This window comes from Capricornis sumatraensis, chromosome 13 (genome assembly GCF_032405125.1).
Source record: "Capricornis sumatraensis isolate serow.1 chromosome 13, serow.2, whole genome shotgun sequence".
NCBI classification, from domain to species: domain Eukaryota; kingdom Metazoa; phylum Chordata; class Mammalia; order Artiodactyla; family Bovidae; genus Capricornis; species Capricornis sumatraensis.
This window is the reverse complement of record NC_091081.1, coordinates 82387959-82409530: the sequence shown is the minus strand read 5'-3', so window position 1 is coordinate 82409530 and position 21572 is coordinate 82387959. Positions and strand designations below refer to the sequence as shown.

Here is a 21572-nt window from a genome sequence, read left to right as displayed (position 1 = left end):
TTTGAATCTCATGAGGACTCACGAAGTAGGGGGTACTTCTTAATACCCCCTACTTCGTGTTGATTCAGACACAGCAAGCTCTCAGAGCCTCAAAGTTCTAGGCATTCTCTCACCTCTTGGGCTTCACCCATCGTATTCTTTCCCCCCTCATTTCATCCAGCAAACTCCTGCAAATTCATATGACCTGATCTCCAGTGTCCTTTCACGCAGGAAGCTTGCCATGACCCAAAGCATGGGTGAGGGGTCCCTGTGCTCCTACAGCACTCTGTCCCACCCTGTTATCACACATCTCACACAATATGGTTACCCCACTAGACCCGTGAGGACAGGTCTATTCATCGTCTTTTTCTCAGCACCCCAGCACAATCACTGGCACTCAGAAGGCATTTTTGCCTATTACATCACTCCCTTTCAATCGCATCTAGCTGTCTTTCAAGTATTCTTTTTCTTGTGGTTTTCTGTCTTATTCATAGGTGGTGCCAGTGTTTTTAGGGATGCCAAACAGTCTCACTTCTAGAGATTCAGCTTCCTCTGACTATTCAAAGGCATAGTTCAAAGGCATATATAATCCAATTCTGAGAATATAACGAAATACTATGCTTCAAAAAAAAATAACAGGAAATTAATGTAATACAGATTTTGTTCAAATTTCACAAAATTTTACGCTCGTGTCCATTATTTGATTTCATGTCTTATTCAAGACTCCACATTGTATTTAATTCCACTGAGCAGCTTCAGCTGCATGCAACAAATTCTGGTAAATTCTTTTTCCATTTTTATTCTATTACATTTTCTAATCTTCCCTGTTATGGCTCCTTAGATACACCCATCATTTTAAAATGGGCATTTAATTTCCAAATACATGGGATGTTTAAAAGTATCTTTCATTTTCTTATTTTGGTATTACTTTCCACTTAAATGCTTTCTTCTCTGCAATCGCCCTAGGGGTTTTTTCAGTCTCCTAACTTTATTGAGGCTTTCAAATGGTTAAGTCAAAGATCTTAGTAAATGTCACATTGCACTTGAAAATATGTGTGTTATTTTCAAATATCTTTTGATATTGATTTCTAACATAATTCCACAGTGATAAGAGAACAGACTCTGTGATTTCAATACTTTTGCTGCTGCTGCTGCTAAGTCACTTCAGTCATGTCCAACTCTGTGCAACCCCATAGATTGCAGGCCACCAGGCTCCCCCGTCCCTGGGATTCTCCAGGTAAGAACACAGGAGTGGGTTGCCATTGCCTTCTCCAATGCATGAAAGTGAAAAGTGAAAGTGAAGTCACTCAGTTGTGTCCAACTCTTTGAGACCCCATGGACTGCAGCCTACCAGGCTCCTCTGTCCATGGGATTTTCCAGGCAAGAGTACTGGAGTGGGTTGCCATTGCCTTCTCCAAGACAGCTGGCTATAGCTTGCCAACATGTTATTGGCTTCCCCATGGTCTTTATTTCATAGATTTTTCTCTTTAGTGTGATTTCTCTCATGAGGGATACAATCAGACCAGAAAAGGTTTGTCCAGTCATGAAATTTACAGAGATCCTCCAGGATGAACTTGTTCTTGTGCCCAGAAGGTACAAGGTGGTACTAAAGTCATTCTGACATTAAATACCAGGTTAGGGGTTTCAAGTTCTCCTGTTCGTTGAGAGCTACATGTATACTGATGGCTTCCTCAAACCTCAGATACACATTCTCTCACCCACTGTGAGTTCTCACATAGTTCCAATGTGATGTGGAAAAACCCATGTCTTTCCACAGTTATTATATGAACTGGATTGTTCCCAAGTTAACAATTTATGCCCTATAGACCATGAAATTTTTGCTACTTATGACCCTGGATATGTTCCAGCATCTCCCAGTTTACAGTCTGTAGGAACTTGAATAGAATTTGAATCCTACTATTGTGTCAAAACTGTATAAATCTTAATTATGTTGAAGCACTACGAACCAATTCAACATAATAGATTTATACAGTTTTCACACAACAATAGGATTCAAATTCTATTCAAGTTCCTACAGACTGTAAACTGGGAGATGCTGGAACATATCCAGGGTCATAAGGTGCAAAAATTTCATGGTCTATAGGGCATAAACTGTTAACTTGGGAGCAATCCAGTTCATATAATAACTGTGGAAAGACTTGGGTTTTTCTACATCACATTGGAACTATGTGAGATATGCTTCTACTTCTCCATATGGTCATTCTATTAATTTTTGAGTTTGATATTGAAACTCCAACTAAAAATCCTAATTTATCTACTTTAAAAATAATTGCAATATACAGTAGAACTATATGTAACTTTGTTCTGTATTTTCCAAGACTCCTGTAAATTTATCATACTTACATAATTTAAAAAATAAAAGAGAAACTTTTTAAAAAGGGAAAAATGAAGGCATAATTTCTTTCCCTTGTTTGACAGCACTTCTTCCAGAGGCTTTAGCTTTCTCCTTTTCCTCCTCCCGCTCCTCTTCAAATAAGGGAATTAAGACTGGGTGTCTGCTGACCAATGACATCATAACTGCCCCCAGCCTCACTCCTGGGTGCATTTTAAATCCCCTTCTCAAGCTGAAAGAGACTGTTTTGCACAACTTTCGCCCCACTCCCCTCACTGACATCTACTGTGCTCTTCTAAACAGACTATATATAAAGATTATATATAAAATTCCATCCATTTTATATAGGAAAGTTTATAAAACTTGCTTCTGGTTCTAAGAGAATTCAGGTCAGGATAATTTTTTTCAGATCAAATCTCACAGATAATTAAAGAGACTTCTGATAATGAATACATGTGCAAGGAAAACTTCATTAATGATTCAAGATTTTTTGGTTTAAAACCAATTCACTTATTTTGGGGGGGTTAAAAGAAATTAAATATTATATGACTAGCAAACGCACCTAATAATATTGATACATATGTTCCTGAAGAGTTAAGTAAAACTAGGTTTTAATTAATACATATTCCAGATCAGTTCAGTTCAGTCACTCAGTCATGTCCGACTTTTTGCTACCCCATGAACTGCAGCACACCAGGCCTCCCTGTCCAACATCAACTCCCAGAGCCCACCCAAACTCATGTCCATTGAGTCGGTGATGCCATCCAACCATCTCATCCTCTGTCATCCCCCCCTCCAACTGCCTTCAATCTTTCCCAGCATCAGGGTCTTTTCAAACGAGTCAACTCTTCCCATCAGGTGGCCAAAGTATTGGGGTTTCAGCTTCAACATTAGACCCTCCAATGCACACCCAGGACTGATCTCCTTGGATCTCCTTGCAGTCCAAGGGACTCTCAAGAGTCTTCTCCAACAACACAATTCAAAAGCATCAATTCTTCGGCACTCTGCTTTCTTTATAGTCCAACTCTCACATCCACACATGACCACTGGAAAAACCATAGCCTTGACTAGACGGACCTTTGTCGGCAAAGTAGTGTCTCTGCTTTTTAATATGCTGTCTAGGTTGGTCATAACTTTCCTTGGAAGGAGTAAAGCGTCTTTTAATTTCATTCCAGATCAGAATGCCTTTTTAAAGAATACCATTCTGAAATGTTTAAAATGAAGATTTCTTTTTAAAAATTATACCCATCTCTTTTTTTGGTAATTAAAAAAAATTTTTTTTCAATTTTCTTTAAATTAGGTACATTGATCCCACTATCTTAACTCTTTAAAATGTGAATTTATTGAAGATAAAATAATAATGGAAGACTAATTTTTTTAATAAAGACATGCAGATCCAAATATTAGACTGCTCCAGAACATTTGCTTTTTATTTTTTCTTTAACTTGAAAGTCAGTATTAATTGACAATGGCTTTCATCAATTTGAAATTCATATTCTCCTCACCAAAATCAAGGTAATTCATAGCATCTTCTTCTTCAGCTCCATCTTCTCACCTTCTCAAGCTACAGGATGCTGTATTGTGGATGTCCTACAACCTTCATAGTATCACAATGTTGCCTATTAGGTGGAGAAAGCAAGTTGGAACCAAAGAGACGAAGACATCAGATGGAACAACAGAGGGAAGTAGGGGTGCCCACTTTGCTGTCATTCAAATCCCTGAGGGATGTGAATCAAATTTGAATCATAGCCCTTCTATCCTGTAGCACTGCCATTCCTGAAGTCACCTGAACTCCCCTTATAAAACTGCAAAACATGCCCTTCTAGCCAAGCAAGAAACAGGATTGTTACCATTGCAAATGATAATCTTCACTAATACAGCTGCTTAATATTATATCTATACTTCTACAAACTTGGGCATAAGTGATTTTTATAAAGTTGTTTTAAATCTTGTATTTACATCACACTTCATCATTTTCTAAACATCTCTGTTATACACATCTGTTTTGACATGTAAAAATAATTGAGTGAGATGAGTAAAGCGGCATTTACTGTTACTTTAAAATAATAATGAAAGATTTTAAAAAATCAGTAAGATGAAGAATCACTTAAATTTTGCCTGAGGTCACACAGCTAGTGACTGTAAAACTGGAGTTGAACCCCAGTCTTCTAATGCCCAATCCAGAGCTCTAAATCCAGAACCCTAGCCTACTGATTCCCAGCCTTGCATTCAATATGTCCTTTTAGGCCTGTGCACAGATGTCAAATATTCTTGGTTCAGTTAGTTGCTCAGTTGTGTCCAACTCTTTGCGACCCCAGGACTGCAGCACGCCAGGCTTCCCTGTCCATCACCAACTCCTGAAGCTCGCCTGCTCAAACTCATGTTCATCCAGTCTGTGATGCCATCCAGCCATCTCATTCTCTGTTGTCCCCTTCTCCTCCTGCCTTCAATCTTTCCCAGCATCAGGGTCTTTTCCAATGAGTCAGTTATAGAGAGAACTTGAACAGAACACTTTCTACAATGTAAACAATTACCTTCTAGTAGGTCTATTTTTAAAATGTGATTTTAAAAAAAAATAGTATTTCCTTAATACAGGTATGCTTGTGCTCCAACTATTCTATTTGCCAGAAGAAGCTAATGAAGAATTAGTGACACCTTGTGGCAAAAACTTATTAATTCATGAGCTACTACCGTCCAAAGGCCTCATGCACTTCACTAAGTAGTTAAAACAATAGCAAAACATCTGGAAAGAATAATCTGTGGTTACAGACTCTGCATCTCACAACTAAAACTGTCCTCCCTTTGTTCCACTTGGGCTCAGTTCCCACCACTTCACAGAAACTGCTATTTTTGTGAAGTTCACAGACAACTTCCATGCTGGCAAACCCAATGGTTACTTCTCAGTTCTCATCTTACACAACTTCTTACATAATAACCAGGCTGACTCCACCCCTTCTGAAACTTTTGGTTTCACCAAGACCACACTCTTTCCTTTTTTACTTTTAATGTCTCTAAAGCCCTCTGAACTCTCACCAGTACCAAATTCTTATCTCTAGCTCCAACCTTTCCACCCAACTCGACACACGTCTAAACCAGCAGTGTGACACGTCCATTTGATACTCCAAGCATTTCAGAATGAAAAAGGCCCACAAGAACTTCTACCCAATCGGCTGCATCTCAGTAAATGACATTAAATGATTGTCACCCCCATTTTGCAGATCTGCAATATGAAACACAAAAACATTACTTCGCCAGAAGCTATGGGGCTAGTACAGTGCAGAACCCGCATTTAAATCCACACAGCACTTAACTGAATGCAAACGCAAAGGCAAACAACTGTTACCACTCAGTTCAGTTACTCAATCGTGTCCGACTCTTTGCAACCCCATGGACTGCAGCACGCCAGGCCTCCCTGTCCATCACCAACTCCCGGAGTTTACTCAACCTCATGCCCATTGCATCGGTGATGCCATCCAACCATCCCATCCTGTCATTCCCCTTCTCTTCCTGCCTTCAATCTTTCCCTGCATCAGGGTCTTTTCTAAGTCAGTTCTTTGCATCAGGTGGCCAAAGTATTGGAGTTTCAGCTTCAGCATCAGTCCTTCCATTGAATATTCAGGACTGATCTCCTTTAGGATGGACTGGTTGGATCTCCTTACAATCCAAGGGACTCTCAAGAGTCTTCTGCAACACCACAGTTCACTCAGGGAAGCATAACCTTCACTTACATAAACTCAATCCTTTCACATCGCCAACACTAAAACCAGTGCATTTGCTGTTTCTAAGGACAGACTAGTCCCTTGATGCTTCATTTTTAGGGCAAGAGGAGGGCCTAAAAGACTCAAGAAGACGCGCACCCTTTACCAAAAATGAGATGTCTGTGGGGCGGCCCTCCACGCCCAAGGACCGCCCCCTGAAGGACTAGCAACAGAGCGGCAAGCAGGGAAGGGAAGCAGAAAAGGGCAGACCAGCTACGCAGGCGGACTCTGGGGCGGGAGAGGTGGCAGTGCTCGGAGACAAAGCGGAAGCCCCCCGGCCCGGCACTGGCACGTAACAAGAGATAGGAGGCTGGGCGCCATGCGTGTGCGGTCGTAGGTGGATGGCCCGGATCAGAGGTGCGGCGGCAGGCGCGGGAGAAACGGCCAAGGGCGGTCCCCAAGGAGCGGGCTCTAAGTGAACGGCGCCAACCCAGGCCCCGCCGAGCGCCCCTCGAGAGTGGGGCCGCGGACCGTCGCCGCCGTCCTCAGGCCTCTGCTGGGGCCACCGGGCCCGCCTCCTTCATGCGCAGGCTCGTTGACCAGGAAGGCGGTGGGCCGAGTCAAGAACCGGAAGTGCCCGGGCGCACCGGCAACCTTCCCCGGAAGCCCGCCAGCCGGAACAGCCCTGAGGCCCCGCCCCTCGGCGGAACGCTGGGTTGCTGGGCAACCGGCGCGGGCGCCGCGGGAGGGTTCGGTGGTGCACGGAGCTGTCCCTGTGTAGCTCCTACTTCCTGCCCTGGCAACCTCCCGGCTCGCCCGCCTCCCTTCTTGCCGCCCCTCCTCGCATCACGGAATCCCTGCCCTTGGCACTACGTGCACCTCTCCGGCTCCCACGACACTCTAGTGCCCACTTGCTTCGAAGCCAAGCTTCATCGGAAGGGAAGCGGGCCGACCCCGGGCGCGACCTCCACGTTGGCTGAGCGCGCCTCTCCAGCCATGGCCACCTACACCTACACCAGCCGGCCCCGGGCCCTGCCCTGCCAGCGCCGCCGTTACCGGGACGACCTGATGCAGCAGTGAGTGAGCAAACCGGCCCCTGTGGGGTGTCTCCCCATCCTGGGGCCGCGGGATCTTGGCCCTTTCGCCCTGGCAGAACCTGCCTATGCTGCTTTCCCTTCCCTGCTCTCTGAGAAATAAATTCCCTCCCTAAGGAATTCTGCTGGAGAAGGAAATGGCAACCCACTCCAGTATTCTTGCCTGAAGGATCCCAGGGACAGAGGAGCCTGGTGGGCTGCCGTCTAGGGGGTCGCACAGAGTCGGACACAACTGAAGCGACTTAGCAGCAGCAGCAAGAAACTCTCCTGTGTTGTGGAGGACTGAAGCAATAAAGGGAATTAGTTAACTTTTTAGTGAGCATGATGCTGGCATGATTGATAACATGTGCAGGGAAACGACTTATTGAGTCAACAGATGTTTATTGGCCGACTGTGTGCCAAGCAGGCACCTTCTTGGAGCACCAACATACATTTTCTTACCTAGTCTTCAGTGCTGTGAAGTTGGTTTTATATTATGTATTATGCATATAAAGAAACTGGGATACAAAGGTGTACCTCACAATAGCGTGTCCATAATGGGGGTCACATAAATCTCTTTTCACAGGAATCAGGTTCTCCTTCCATGTTGGACTGCGAATTGTACTTTTACTTCATCAGTATTGCAAATATTCAGGTATCCATATTTGGAAAGGCATTAAATATTATGGTTCTCTTAAAGTTTTTTTCTGTATGCTTCAATTTTTGGAATCAGCAGAACTTTCCAAGAATGCAGGCTCCATGGAAGCAAGACCCTTTATGACTTCTATTCACTAAAGATCTGCCTGACAGATAGTTAGCACTCAACACAGATTGTTGAATTAAAGACTGAACATGAGTTCTTGATGCTTATTTCAAGCAGAGTCTAAAATCATAATTATCTTATTCTGACAATAAAGACATTTGTTAATAAGAAATGTCTATCACTTTAAGAAAACCAAAATAAGAACATTTAAATTATAAAAAGATTCAGTTTTAAAAGGGACTCCTTGGAGAAATATTTCCTAGTGCCTTGAAGTGGTTGCTTACAAATCCTTCCTATTAAATCACACCAAGAGATGAAATAAGAATCATTGGTGGTTCCTTAGAAACAATTTCTCTTTTTATAGAATTAGTTGATTGGTATATTGAAGCAATCTGAATCAAGCCTTTGAGAGGAGCTCTTTTAGATGTGTCTTTTTGATTTCTCAGTTTACAAATTTATAAAAGTAATACATTCTTGTGAAGCAAATGGAAATTACAAATAAGGAGTAATAAAGGCAAAGTTAATTCTCTCTCACCCATCTCTACTCCCACTTCCCTGTTGTAAGCAAACTTAAACAGTCTTACTCTTCCACACCTTGCTTGTGCACACAAAGAGGAGCATATGTACGTGTATATGGAAGGTTTTATTTCCAAAATGGAATCATTCTACACATATTAATCTGCGCTTGGCTCCCTCTACTTTTTTTCTCCTCCACGTTTTTATAAACTCTAATTCCTTTTTTCCCCAAATTTCTTTCTGTATACATGCACACACAGATTTAATCTTTTAATATATGTACTCATTCATGCCTGTGGGCATTCTTAGTGCAGCCTTATTCTCTAGCCCCTTCTCTTGCAAACCTGCTGTCCCTCTCCTGCCTCCAAACCACATTAATGACTTTGAATGAATACTTTGGTACTTTTCTCCAGACACCCATGTTTATGTGCACATGTATGAATACAAATATATACATACGGATACACATCTATGTGGCCTTTGTCTACTTCATAACAATGTAGCGTACATAATTCTCAACGTCTTCCTTCTCTCACCTAATTCTGGAACTTCCTTAATCAACAGTGCTATAAAAAAAATTATTTTCTTAAAATATTTTCACCTTACTCTAAATCCTATTAAAAATGAGTTGACCCCAAAGACAAATATCATATGATATCACTTACATGTGGAATCTGCAAAAGTGATAGAATTGAACTTATTTACAAAATGGAAATAGATTCACAGACATAGTAACTTACGGTTACCAAACAAGAAAGGGGATGAGGAATAAAGTGAAAATTTGAGGTTAACTACACACTGCTGCTGCTAAGTTGCTTCAGTCGTGTCCGACTCTGTGCGACCCCAGAGACGGCAGCCCACTAAGCTCCCCTGTCCCTGGGATTCTTCAGGCAAGAACACTGGAGTGGGTTGCCATTTCCTTCTCCAATGCATGAAAGTGAAGTTGCTCTGTCGTGTCTGACTCCTAGCGACCCCATGGACTGCAGCCTACCAGGCTCCTCTGTCCATGGGATTTTCCAGGCAAGAGTACTGGAGTGGGTTGCCATTGACACTACTATATATAAAATAGATAGATAGCAAGGACCTAGTATATAGCACAGATACTTTCAGTATCTTATAATAACTTATACTGGAAAAGAATCTAAAAAATATATATATGTATAATTGATATACTTTGCTGTATACCTGAAACCAACTCAATATTGTAAATCAAATATACTTTAATTTTTGAAAATGAAAAATTGACTTTTGGATACCAATGCTCTATTACACTCATAATTTAGAATATACGTTTTTATAGACCTGAAGAACCTGTGCATTACGGAAACATAATGTATGACAGAAGGGTGATCCGAGGCAACACTTACGCTCTACAGTCAGTACCACTGGTAAGTACAGTTTGAATTGTCTGACACAGAGTACTCCAAACTACCTGTGGTGAAGGACCAATTTTTGTTTCTGTCTTTAAATTTCTAATCTGTTACAGACTAAAACATTTATGAAATAAGGATGGATTGCTAGAAAAATGAAAGGGAAAAAAAATGTATGCAAAATATAAGCCAGATAGTGGTTGGCAGGGAATGGGGGAATAGAGAAGTGTTATTTAATGAGTACGGAGTTTCAGTTTCACAGTGAAAAAAGTTGTGGAGATGAACGGTGGTAGTGGTTGCACAATGTGAATGTACTTAATGCCCCTGAGCTGTGCACTGAAAAATGGTTTGGTTCGGTTCAGTCACTCAGTCATGTCCAACTCATTGCAATCCCATGGACTGCACCACGCCAGGCTTACCTGTCCATCACCAAATCCCAGAGCTTACTCAAACTCGTGTCCATAGAGTTGGTGATGCCATCCAACCATCTCATCCTCTGTCGTTCCCTTCTCCTCTCGCCTTCAATCTTTCCCATCATCAGGGTCTTTTCCAATAAGTCAGTTCTTGGCATTAGGTGGCCAAAGTATTGGAGCTTCAGCTCCAGCATCAGCCCTTCCAGTGAATATTCAGGACTGATTTCCTTTAGGATTGACTGGTTGGATCTCCTTGGGACTCTCAAGAGTCTTCTCCAGCACCACAGTTCAAAAGTATCAATTCTTTTTGCTCAGCTTTCTTTATAGTCCAACTCTCACATCCATACACATGACTACTGGAAAAACCATAGCTTTGACTAGATGGACCTTTTTTGGCAAAGTAGAATCCCTGCTTTTTAATATGCTGTCTAGGTTGGTCATAGTTTTTCTTCCAAGGAGCAAGTGTCTTAATTTCATGGCTGCAGTCACCATCTGCAGTGATTTTAGAGCCCAGGAAAATAAAATCTATCACTGTTTCCATTGTTTCCCCATCTATTTGCCATGAAGTGATGGGACTGGATGCCATGATCTTAGTTTTCTGAATGTTGAGTTTTAGTCAAACTTATTCACTCTCCTCTTTCACTTTCATCAAAAGGCTCTTTAGTTCATCTTCACTTTCTGCCATAAGGGTAGTATCATCTGCATATCTGAGGTTATTGATATTTCTCCCGGCAGCCTTGATTCCAGCTTATGTTTCATCCAGCCCGGCATTTCTCATGATTTACTTTGCATATAATTTAAATTAGCAGGGTGACAATATACAACTTTGACGTACTCCTTTCCCAATTTGGAACCAGTCTATTGTTCCATGTCCAGTTCTAAATGTTGCTTCTTGACCTGCATACAGATTTCTCAGGAGTCAGGTAAGGTGGTCTGGTATTCTCACCTCTTTAAGAATTTTCCACAGTTTATTGTGATCCACACAGTCAAAGGCTTTGGCGTAGTCAGTAAAGCAGAAGTAGATGTTTTTCTGGAACTCTCTTGCTTTTTTGATGATCCAGTGGATGTTGGCAATTTGATCTCTGGTTCCTCTGCCTTTTCTAAATCCAACTTGAACATCTGGAAGTTCATGGTTCATGTACTTTTGAAGCCTGGCTTGGAGAGTTTCGAGCATTTGCTAGCGTGAGATAAGTGTAATTGTGCAGTAGTTTGAACGTTCTTTGGCATTGCCTTTCTTTGGAATTGCAATGAAAACTGACCTTTTCCAGTCCTGTGGCCACTGCTGAGTTTTCCAAATTTTCTGGCATATTGAGTGCACCTCTTTCACAGCATCATCTTTTAGGATTTGAATTAGCTCAACTGGAATTCCATCACCTCCACTAGCTTTGATTGTAGTGATGCTTCCTGAGGTCCACTTGACTTCGCATTCCGAGATGTCTGGCTCTAGGTGAGTGATCACACCATCGTGGTTATCTGGGTCATGAAAATCTTTTTTGTATAGTTCTTCTGTGTATTCTTGCCACCTCTTCTTAACATCTTCTGCTTCTGTTAGGTCCATACCTTTTCTGTCCTTTATTGTGCCCATCTTTGCATGAAATGTTCTGTTGGTATCTCCAATTTCTTGAAGAGATCTCTGCCTTTCCCATTCTGTTGTTTTCCTCTGTTTCTTTACATTGATCACCGAGGAAGGCTTTCTTATCTCTCCTTGCTATTCTTTGGAACCCTGCATTCCAGTGGGTATATCTTTCCTTTTCTCCTTTGCCTTTTGCCTCCTTAATCCCTTAGTCATCTATTGTTTGTGTACTTGAACAGGCTTTGTTTGGACTGAAGTTGTTTTCTTTGTGAGCTAATGTATTTTTTATGGAAATTCTGTCATGAAATTAGGCTAAAAAAAAGTTCAGGTGGTTTTCAGTTTCTTAACTACACATTAAAATCTATTGAGGCTGAATGGTTACCTCAGTTTACTAGGCATCAGAGGAGTTCATGGTAAAAAATGCTTGAATGAGGAAAAACAGTTTATTATTTGGGATTCTGTACCCATTTTATTCTGGTTAACAGTCATACTTTGAAGTTACTTTTTTGTGTTTTACCAGATACCTTTGTAATTGCCTGACAAATTTCAGATAAATTTTTAATCACCAACTCACTGATAAGCAGGAAGTATTCTATGACAGATGCTTTTATGCCACCTAGGAATTGCTTTGGCGCAGCACTCCTATACACTTTGAGAAATATTTTCTAAATTTTATAAGCCTTTTCTGTCATTCAGCCTGGGCAGCCCGATCCTGTAGAGATTCAGAGACAGCAGCAGGTTAGAAGGAGGGCTTTGGCCAGAAAACGAGCCCAAGAACAGCTCAGACCTCGAACACCTGAACCCGTGGAAGGCAGAAAACACGTGGATGTGCAAACCGGTATGTGGGCCCACGGCTTGGTGGCTCCTGAGAGTGTATGGTTTTCTGAGTCAGTTCATTTTGTTTGACTTTCATATTAACGTATCTGTCATGCCATCTAGTATTTCCCTGTCACGTGGTAGAATAAGTCCGTTCAGTAAACAAACTCATAGACTGAATATTGTTACTATATTGAATATGGCTGAAAATGTGACATGCCGATTTTTTTAAAAAAGAATATAAGGACCAAATTAATTCTCTCAGGCCTTTTCGCGTATGCTGTTCTCCAACTGGGAGTATTTCCTGCTTTCTGTAGCCTAGGATGAATCACTCTTGGACTCGTGGAAGGTGGAGATCAGTATAGTTTTATTTTGGTATTTTGTCTTTTGAGAGAAGTAAACCCATTTACTGAATATCTGAAAACTGCATATCTGAAAATGTGAGTTATTAGTCCAAGCTTTACTAATCCCGGGGCTTCCCGGGTAGCTCAGCTGGTAAAGAATCCGCCTGCAAAGCGGGAGACTCCAGTTCGATTCCTGGATCTGGAAGTTCCCCTGGAGAGGGAATAGGCTACCCACTCCGGTATTCTCGGGCTTTGCTGGTGGGTCATGTGGTAAAGAAATCCACCTGCAACAATGGGAGACCTGTGTTTGATCCCTGGGTGGGGAAGATCCCCTGGAGGAGGGCGTGGCAACCCACTCCAGCATTCCTGCCTGGAGAATCCCCATGGACAGAGGAGCCTGGAGGGCTACAGTCCATGGTCACAAAGAGTCGGACACGACTGAGCGACTAAGCCCAGCACAGCACAAGCCTGTTTAGAGCTGAGTCCCCCACCTCTCTCACCGTGGCCTCTTCTAGCTCCTTTTGCTCTCCATTCCCTTGCATCCTCCCCGGGGCCACATAGGATCTCCTAGGCTAGTGCCAGGCTTTTCCTACTTATCTGACTGTTGTCAGCTGTGGGGGTTTACCTGGACCCATGGGGTCCAGCTGTGTTGTTGACAGAATCTTGGTAGTCAAGCAATACTTGATGTTTTCCTTGGACATAAAATTTAACTACCTAAGATTCACCCTGCCAAGATGGTGAGTGGATTCACCAGAGATATTTCTGGATAGTAAGGACAAAAGGTTGAGGACCATTCCAAGCTGTTTCCTACCTTGAGACCAAGTCTAGAATAAGTATATGTCTGTGATTAGCCAATATAGTTGTAATTCTATGAAAGCTAAATTTTAGTCTTTACTTATACCAGCAGAATATGAAGTGATAGAATAGCAGCCACTTCTTGTTGAGTACTTCCTGTGTCTCAGAGACGATACCAGGTCCTTTACCTGTGTCTCCTTTATCATTATGAAGACTGCAGGGGGCTGATAGCCATGATCCCTTCTGCAGATAAAGAAACTAAGACCCAAAGAGGATGTAATTGCCAGGTCCTCTGTTCAACACCTGACTCCGGTTCTCACGTCGTTTGCATGATGCCATACTGCCCTGGCCTCATGTAAATTATTCCTAAGGTGAAATTTGTTTTCATCTATCTGTTTATGATGTGTAGGCTAGAGAGAACGTCCATAACACAATGATGTGATGCATAGTTTTTTTTACATGTCCAGGAATTTTCAAACCTTTGAACATCAACTGTCTTAAGACTTTGTTACGTGGATGGATCATTAACTTTCCATCCCGTGTTATATTTTGTGTCTTATATACATCTATAGGTTCATGTTCTTTAGTTCTGTTTTCAAATACAAAGTTAAAGTCGCTCAGTCATGTCTGACTCTTTGCGACCCCATGGGCTGTCCATGGAATTTTCCAGGCCAGAATACTGGAGTGGGTAGCCTTTCCCTTCTCCAGGGGATCTTTCCAACCCAGGGATCGAACCCAGGTCTCCCACATTGCAGGCAGATTCTTCACCAGCTGAGCCACAAGGGAAGCCCATTTTAAATACAAAGCTCAGTGATCTCTCAACATTTAGTAAATATTCTAGCCTGACTGACTCTGTGGTCTTCCAAATATATAAAAATGCTTAGTACACTATGTGGATTGAACCCCACATTTGAGCACCTTTATTTCAAGATTTATATTCTGATCCATTCATTTCTGTTTTGAAGGGGCTGTAGTTTCAAATTCTTGAAAAAGACCAGAATTTCAAACTTAATGTATATGGTGTTCTCTTAGAATTATACCTTGAAGAAATTGCTGACCGCATAATAGAAGTTGATATGGAGTGCCAAACAGATGCGTTTTTGGACAAACCACCAACACCACTCTTTATTCCTGCCAAAACTGGCAAAGATGTGGCCACCGAAATTCTAGAAGGAGAGGTATAGTACATCATTAGACTTCCCTCTGTCTTCTTTATAAAGAGTTAGATTTAATTAAAACCTTAACATAAGTGCAAACCACCTCACAGTCAGGAAGATTCTAAATACTTACTGCATTTCCTTCCAAATGGTGTATGGTTTTATCCTGAGCTACCCAGAAATGTTTTTAAATATCATGATCTTTTACTTTTTAGTCTTTAAAAAAAAATTTAAATGCCATGATCTGATTTTCCCCCTCTGCTGATCAGAAATAAAAAATTTTAGAAATGTGTTTAGAATATTTACATATTTAATTTTTGTGTGTTTGCATACTTGCTTAATGGATGAACATAAGGTAGATTTGTACCAAATGAGGAAAAATAATATCTCTGGTATGAAAGGTTCCACTGCTAGTTGCTGGTTGATTATATAAGTTTTATGAAGATAATTCTCTGTACTAGGAAGAAAGTCCTAAAGTAATTAATTTTTATATCAGTGTGGAATACACAAATACAGGCCAGTTTCTGAAACTGAAGAAGAGAAGGCAGTGCACATAATGACTTAAGTGAGATTTAAAACTCGAAGGAATTCGAAAATATTGTCATTGAATTAGGAAATAAGTCTTCATAATCTATACAGAAGACTATACTTGCCTCTAAATCCTAGAGATGAATCACCAAAGTATCCATTATTCTTGTTCCTTTGTTCTTCAAACTGTTATCCAAACGACCAATAAAAATCAAGCAGAAAAGATGGAGAACAAGACAGACAAAGACATTTCCCTTGGGTTTTAGAGTTTTATTGGAAAATTATTGAGAATGAAGGTTTATTCTGATGATTGAATAGATCTTTTTATAACTTTGACTCTTACCAGTTTTTGCCTGTAAAGAGCCCCTTGTGCCTTTTGGGCTGTTTTGAAGATTAGAAACAGTAAATTACCAGCTCAGTGTCTGGCACACAGAAGACCCTCAATAAGTAGGATCCTGTTATTTATTGCTGCTTTTATGGATTTTTTTTTCACTGAGCCTTTAGTCCATGATTAAAATTTTAAATTTGTTTTGTGCGTTTAAGCTGTTTGACTTTGATCTTGAAGTTAAACCAATGTTAGAAGTTTTGGTGGGAAAGACCATCGAACAGTCTCTTCTGGAAGTGATGGAAGAGGAAGAGTTGGCGAACCTGCGGGCCAGTCAGTACGCGTATGAAGAGCTTCGCAATGTCGAGCTTGCTGAAGTCCAGCGACTTGAAGAGCAGGAGAGGCGACACCGGGAGGAAAAAGTAGAGAATTTTCGTTTTCTCTCTCAGACAGATTTCGGTTACTTAACTGATTATGTTCAAAATCCCATGTAGAGCTAACAGGTCTTGGCAAACACGTTAGAAAAGACCTGTAGTATTTGTTGTTCAGGTCTCTCCTACAGATCACCGATCTTTCATGAACAATTACATTTTTAAAATTCCAGTTTACATAGATGTACCTAAATAGAGATGGACTTCCCAGGTGGCTCAACAGTAAAGAATCTGCCTGCCAGTATAGGCAACCCAGGTTCTATTCCTGGGGAAGGAAATGGCAGCCAGCTCCAATATTCTTCCCTGGGAAATCCCATGGAGAGAGGAGGCCTGGCAGGCTACAGTCTATGGGGTTGCAAAGAGTTGGACTAAATAATACCAACAACCTAAATAGAGTTCCCCAAAATTCCTGCAGGTCACAATTTAAATTACATATGTCCCAATGAAAGGCACTCTTAAATATCAAGAGTCCTAGAGAAGAAATAACATCAGTTTGCCAAAAATCAATGGCAGAAAAGGTGGCAGGAAAAAGTGGAGTGTATTTGGGTAGATGTGGAGTAAGAAAGAGGATCTGGAAAGAATTCTGGGTCTTTTTCTCAGTGACTAGCTCTGCTCCACACCCTTACAGATACACCTACTATCTGAATCTTTACAGAATATTTCTTCAGATTATAAGGTTTTTAGAACCTTTAATAAGAAAAGTGGTAGAATCCGATCATTAAATACGCCACAAACCTCTAGTTAGGAAGCACTAGGCTCAGTACAGTTTAAGGTGAGATAAACACTGGATGGATAAATGATAAAGAGTTTCCAAACACCTGAAAGGGCTCAGAGTCTAGCTTCCCACACGAATAGCTCAGTTGTTGGAACATTCTACTCCAAACCTAGTCAGATGGACTATCAGTTTTCCTCCAGAATGAGTAACTTTGTAAAGAGCACGGGTCTGTTGATAAGGATTGCGCAAATGCACGATTATATGTTCACAAGTATAAGATGAATCCTAACAGTCAGCTTTGTTGAAATAATTGGTGAAGCTTTTATCAAAGAAGAGTTTAATTTGTTTGTTTACTGTTTGGTGGTGTGTGCATGCTCAGTCGTGTCTGACTTGGACTGCAGCCTATCAGGGTTCTTTGTCCATGGAATATCTCAGGCAAGAGTACTGGAGTGGGTTGCCATTTCCTCCTCCAGGGGACCTTCCTGACCCAGGAAATGAACCCACGTTTCCTGCCGAGCAGTTAGATTTTTTATCATTGAGCCACCTGGGAAGCCCTTATTTACTATTAGGAAATGTTTTCGAATTTTAAGCAAATATAAATCTGGTTGACTTGTATTCTTCATTTTTTATAATATATATTATTTACTATTAGGAAATATGAAAAAACAAAGAATACAAGTCATCTAGATTTATATTTACTTCAACTTTGAAAATAGACTAATTAGAAAATATATTAATGTTCCCATTTCTGCATGGGAATAGAGAAGGTAGTTCATAAGCTTCACAGATTTCATGTGATCTGTAAATAGCAACAGCAACAAAAAGGTTTTATAATTTTCAGAACTTTACAAATTCAAAGAGTCATTATAAACGAGACAATTTATTGGCCCGAGTTTTTTAATCAAAGATGTCTAAGCAACTATAATTTTCATATCAGCAATACTTTATAATACTAATTAAAAATACAGGTAACTATTATTATTCTTTGATTTCAGTCAGACATGTATATCCTGAAATTACTTTACTTGAAAATGGATCAGGAAATGAATTTTACCTTAAGCATCATCTCCTCTGAATTCAGTACCTACTTAGCTGTTGAAATTCATTAAAATCTTAGTGAAAACTACGAACTGATCATAGACACCTTGCTGTCCTTTTTTGGACACAGATGTAAGTACAAATTCTCACACTCATGAGAGTCGGTATCAGGGGAAGACAGAATAGCCACCTGTGATGGTGTTTTCCTCTGGGCAGGAACGTCGGAAGCAGCAGCAATGGCAGGTGGTTCACAAGCATAACGAGACATCGCAGAAGATGGCGGCTCGAGCGTTTGCACAGCGTTACCTGGCCGACCTCCTCCCGTCAGTTTTTGACAGCCTTCGGGATGGTGGCTACTTTTATGATCCCATTGAAAGAGGTTTGTTGGAGGTCTTTTGTTAGATTAACTGTTACAATAAGCATCCTGCTAATGGTTTGAGTTCATGTTGTGCCCATTTTTATTTTGAATTGGAATCTTTCTTTACCAGCTGAGCCAAACAGGAAGCCCAAGAATACTGGAGTGGGTAGCCTATCCCTTCTCCCAGCGGAACTTCGCGAGCCAGCAATCAAACTAGGATCTCCTGCTTCGCAGGCAGATTCTTTCCCAATTGAGCTATCAGGGAATCTTTCTGTCTCTGGGCCAAATTTTAAAATCAATTATAGTTGTTTTAAGAAAGTACCGTTACTAAGAGGTGTGTTACAAAGATTTTAGAATGTTTCCTGAGAAACAACATTGGAGAGTAGAAAGAAATATGGGCCGGATGTCCCCCATAACCCCAGCTCCTTGTTTCATCTCACATAGTGCCTATAAAGTCAGTTCTGAAGGCTTTGACTCCAGGGAAGGCCTCATAATTTTGCAAACACCATTTATACTTCAATAGAAAGGTAATGGAGCAGACCACATAGCGAGAATACTATACAGCAAAAGTGAGACTATACGAGTCTGTTTGACATTTTATAAGAAAACAAGGCTGATATATCTGTAACATTAGGGGAAAAAGCACAGGTTCTTCCAGTTTGTAATGATTGATAAAAATCACTTAATGAAATTAACTTTTTAAATTACAGATATTGAGATAGGATTCCTCCCATGGCTAATGAATGAAGTTGACAAAACCATGGAGTACAGCATGGTGGGAAGAACAGTGCTTGACAGTAAGCTCTTTTATGTTATTGAAAAGTCGTCTCTGAAATTTTTCGGTAAAAAGAACATAGAGAAAAAGGATGTTAATTTTACAGTTTTGGTTCTTAAATGTTCAGTATATCAGTTCTATTCACAAAGTGAACTGAAGTCGCTCAGTCGTGTCCGACTCTTTGCGACCCCATGGACTGTAGCATACCAGGCTCCTCCATCCATGGGATTTTCCAGGCAAGGGTACTGGAGTGGGTTGCCATTTAACAAAGGTACCTATTTTTACCTTCAGTATTGTTTTTGGTTCTTGTATAATTTGATCAGAATTAACATCTTCTGTCATTACTTTATAAATCATATTCTGTTAAAACAGGCATTGAATAGAATTCATATTAAGTGGCACAGAAGGTATGTATTGCTTTGGTCATGATACAGGGAAGGCACAAGGCCTAGTGAATGTTTTATACTCATCTATAAGTGAGCATTATAACTACTAAAATAGGAAAAGTCATAGTGATTTCTGTACATAACAATTTTCAGTGTTGATCCGTGAGGTGGTTGAGAGAAGACTGAACCTCTATGAGCAGAAGGAGGGCAGGCACGCCCCTGTGAGGCCTGAGTATGGACTCAGTGGTCCCGGAGGAACGAGAGAGCCCCTGGTGGGTTTTGAATCCTGGGATCAGGGTGCATCCCAGGCCCAGAGACCCCTTCCAGACAGAGACTCCCTACAGAGAACGCCATACGACACAAGGTACATGGAGAGAGTGTCGTCCCGGGAAAGGAGGCTCGCTGAAGAAGATGATGAACTGACAGAAATGAGGAAATCCTCCAAGAGGGAAGAGCTGCTGCAGTAGAGGGGAGCCTCAGCGCCGTGGAGCCAGTCAGCAGCCAGTCAGCACTGCAGCCAATCAGGTAACGATGCGTGAGTCCCCTCAACTCATGGAAATTATGTTGTGTTTAGTCAGCGTGTCTTTTTGTCTCATGGACTGGGCAAATCAAATATGTTGAAATAATAAAACTAAATTTTTAAATGAAACCTTATTTATTTAATAGTAGACTCTTTAGGAGCTATACTGTAACTCGAATGAGAACTATGTCTAATTTCAAGCTTCCTATTACCAGTATATATAACTAATATTTGTTTCCTCACTCCTTCCATCACCACTATATAACCAATATATTTTTCCTTATTTGTCCCATGACCACTACATATCGCTAATGCATTTTTCTTTAGTTTTGTAGTTTCTCTCTCTTTTTTTAGTAAGTATGTTATTTAATGTTAGATACCAGTTCTGTTAGCTTTTCTTCTCTGTAGAAAAACTGTTTAATTTACCCCAAGCAGGAATCCCTCAAGTTTGGGTTCCTGAAAGCCACAGGGCTCTCTCCTTCCAAATACCAAGAAATACACCCTTGTCTGTATAAAGTTAAACAGTTACCCGTTTCATCTTCAATATTCAAGTAAAGTTCTCATCTATTTGCTCACATTCTTGCTATTAAAAAATTTCAGGCAATACCAATGAAGCTAAAGGTCCCTCCTCAGATAGCCTGTGTCATCCATCCATCCATTCTGTGTACCAGCCAGGCCTTTTCTGAGATATTTCTGTAGATAAACATTTGAACATCTGGCAAAATATGGGTTATAGTACTTGCATTTTCACCTAACAGTTTATCTTAGACTTTTCAACATCAGTACATATAAATTTTTTTTTTTTAATGTGGTCAGATACAACTGTATTATAGGTAATTGCCCGTTGACTTTTTAATCTGAACTTGTTTGGTGAATTGAAAATCATAGATATTTTTTACCTCTAAAGTTATATTAGAGATATAAAACTCTGGCTTAAAACTCAACTTTCAAAAAACTAAGATCACGGCATCCGATCCCATCATTTCATGGCAAATAGATGGGGAAACAATGGAAACAGTGACAGACTTTATTTTCTTGGGCTCCAAAATCACTGCAGATGGTGACTGCAGCCAGGAAATTAACAGACACTTGCTCCTTGGAAGAAAAGCTATGACCAACCTAGATGGTGTATTAAAAAGCAGAGATATTACTTTGCCAACAAAGGTCTGTCTAGTCAAAGCTCTGGTTTTTCCATTAGTCACATAAGGATGTGAGAGTTGGACAGTAAAGAAAGCTGAGTGCTGAAGAATTGATGCTTTTGAACTGTGGTGGTGGAGAAGACTCTTGAGCGTCCCTTGGACAGCAAGGAGATCCAACTAGTCAATCCTAAAGGAAATCAGTCCTGAATATTCATTGGAAGGACTGATGCTGAAGCTGAAGCTCCAATACTTTGGCCACCTGATGCAAAGAACTGCCTCATTGGAAAAGACCCTGATGCTGGGAAAGATTGAAGGCAGGAGTAGAAGGGGGGGGGCAATGACAGAGGATGAGATGGTTGGATGGCATCACCAACTCAATGGACATGTGTTTGAGCAAGCTCTGGGAGGTGGTGATGGACACGGAGGCCTGGCATGCTGCAGTCCATGAGGTCACAAAGAGACACGACTGAGCGACTGAACTAAACTGAAAGTTATATTAATCTCTAA

General features: G+C 40.9%; 1 protein-coding gene across 1 annotated transcript in view; it reads left to right on the top strand.

The window, feature by feature from the left end:
* Window positions 1-19895, top strand: part of RSPH3 (radial spoke head 3) — a 38973-nt gene extending 19078 nt beyond the window's left edge. The window contains exons 2-9 of the mRNA XM_068984973.1: window positions 6428-7106; window positions 9683-9770; window positions 12435-12576; window positions 14726-14871; window positions 15922-16125; window positions 18104-18266; window positions 18956-19042; window positions 19560-19895. Of these exons, the coding sequence (XP_068841074.1) occupies window positions 6428-7106; window positions 9683-9770; window positions 12435-12576; window positions 14726-14871; window positions 15922-16125; window positions 18104-18266; window positions 18956-19042; window positions 19560-19873 (1823 nt within the window). The 3' untranslated portion in view covers window positions 19874-19895. The remainder of the gene's footprint in view (window positions 1-6427; window positions 7107-9682; window positions 9771-12434; window positions 12577-14725; window positions 14872-15921; window positions 16126-18103; window positions 18267-18955; window positions 19043-19559) is intronic.
* Window positions 19896-21572: the final 1677 nt, after the last annotated feature.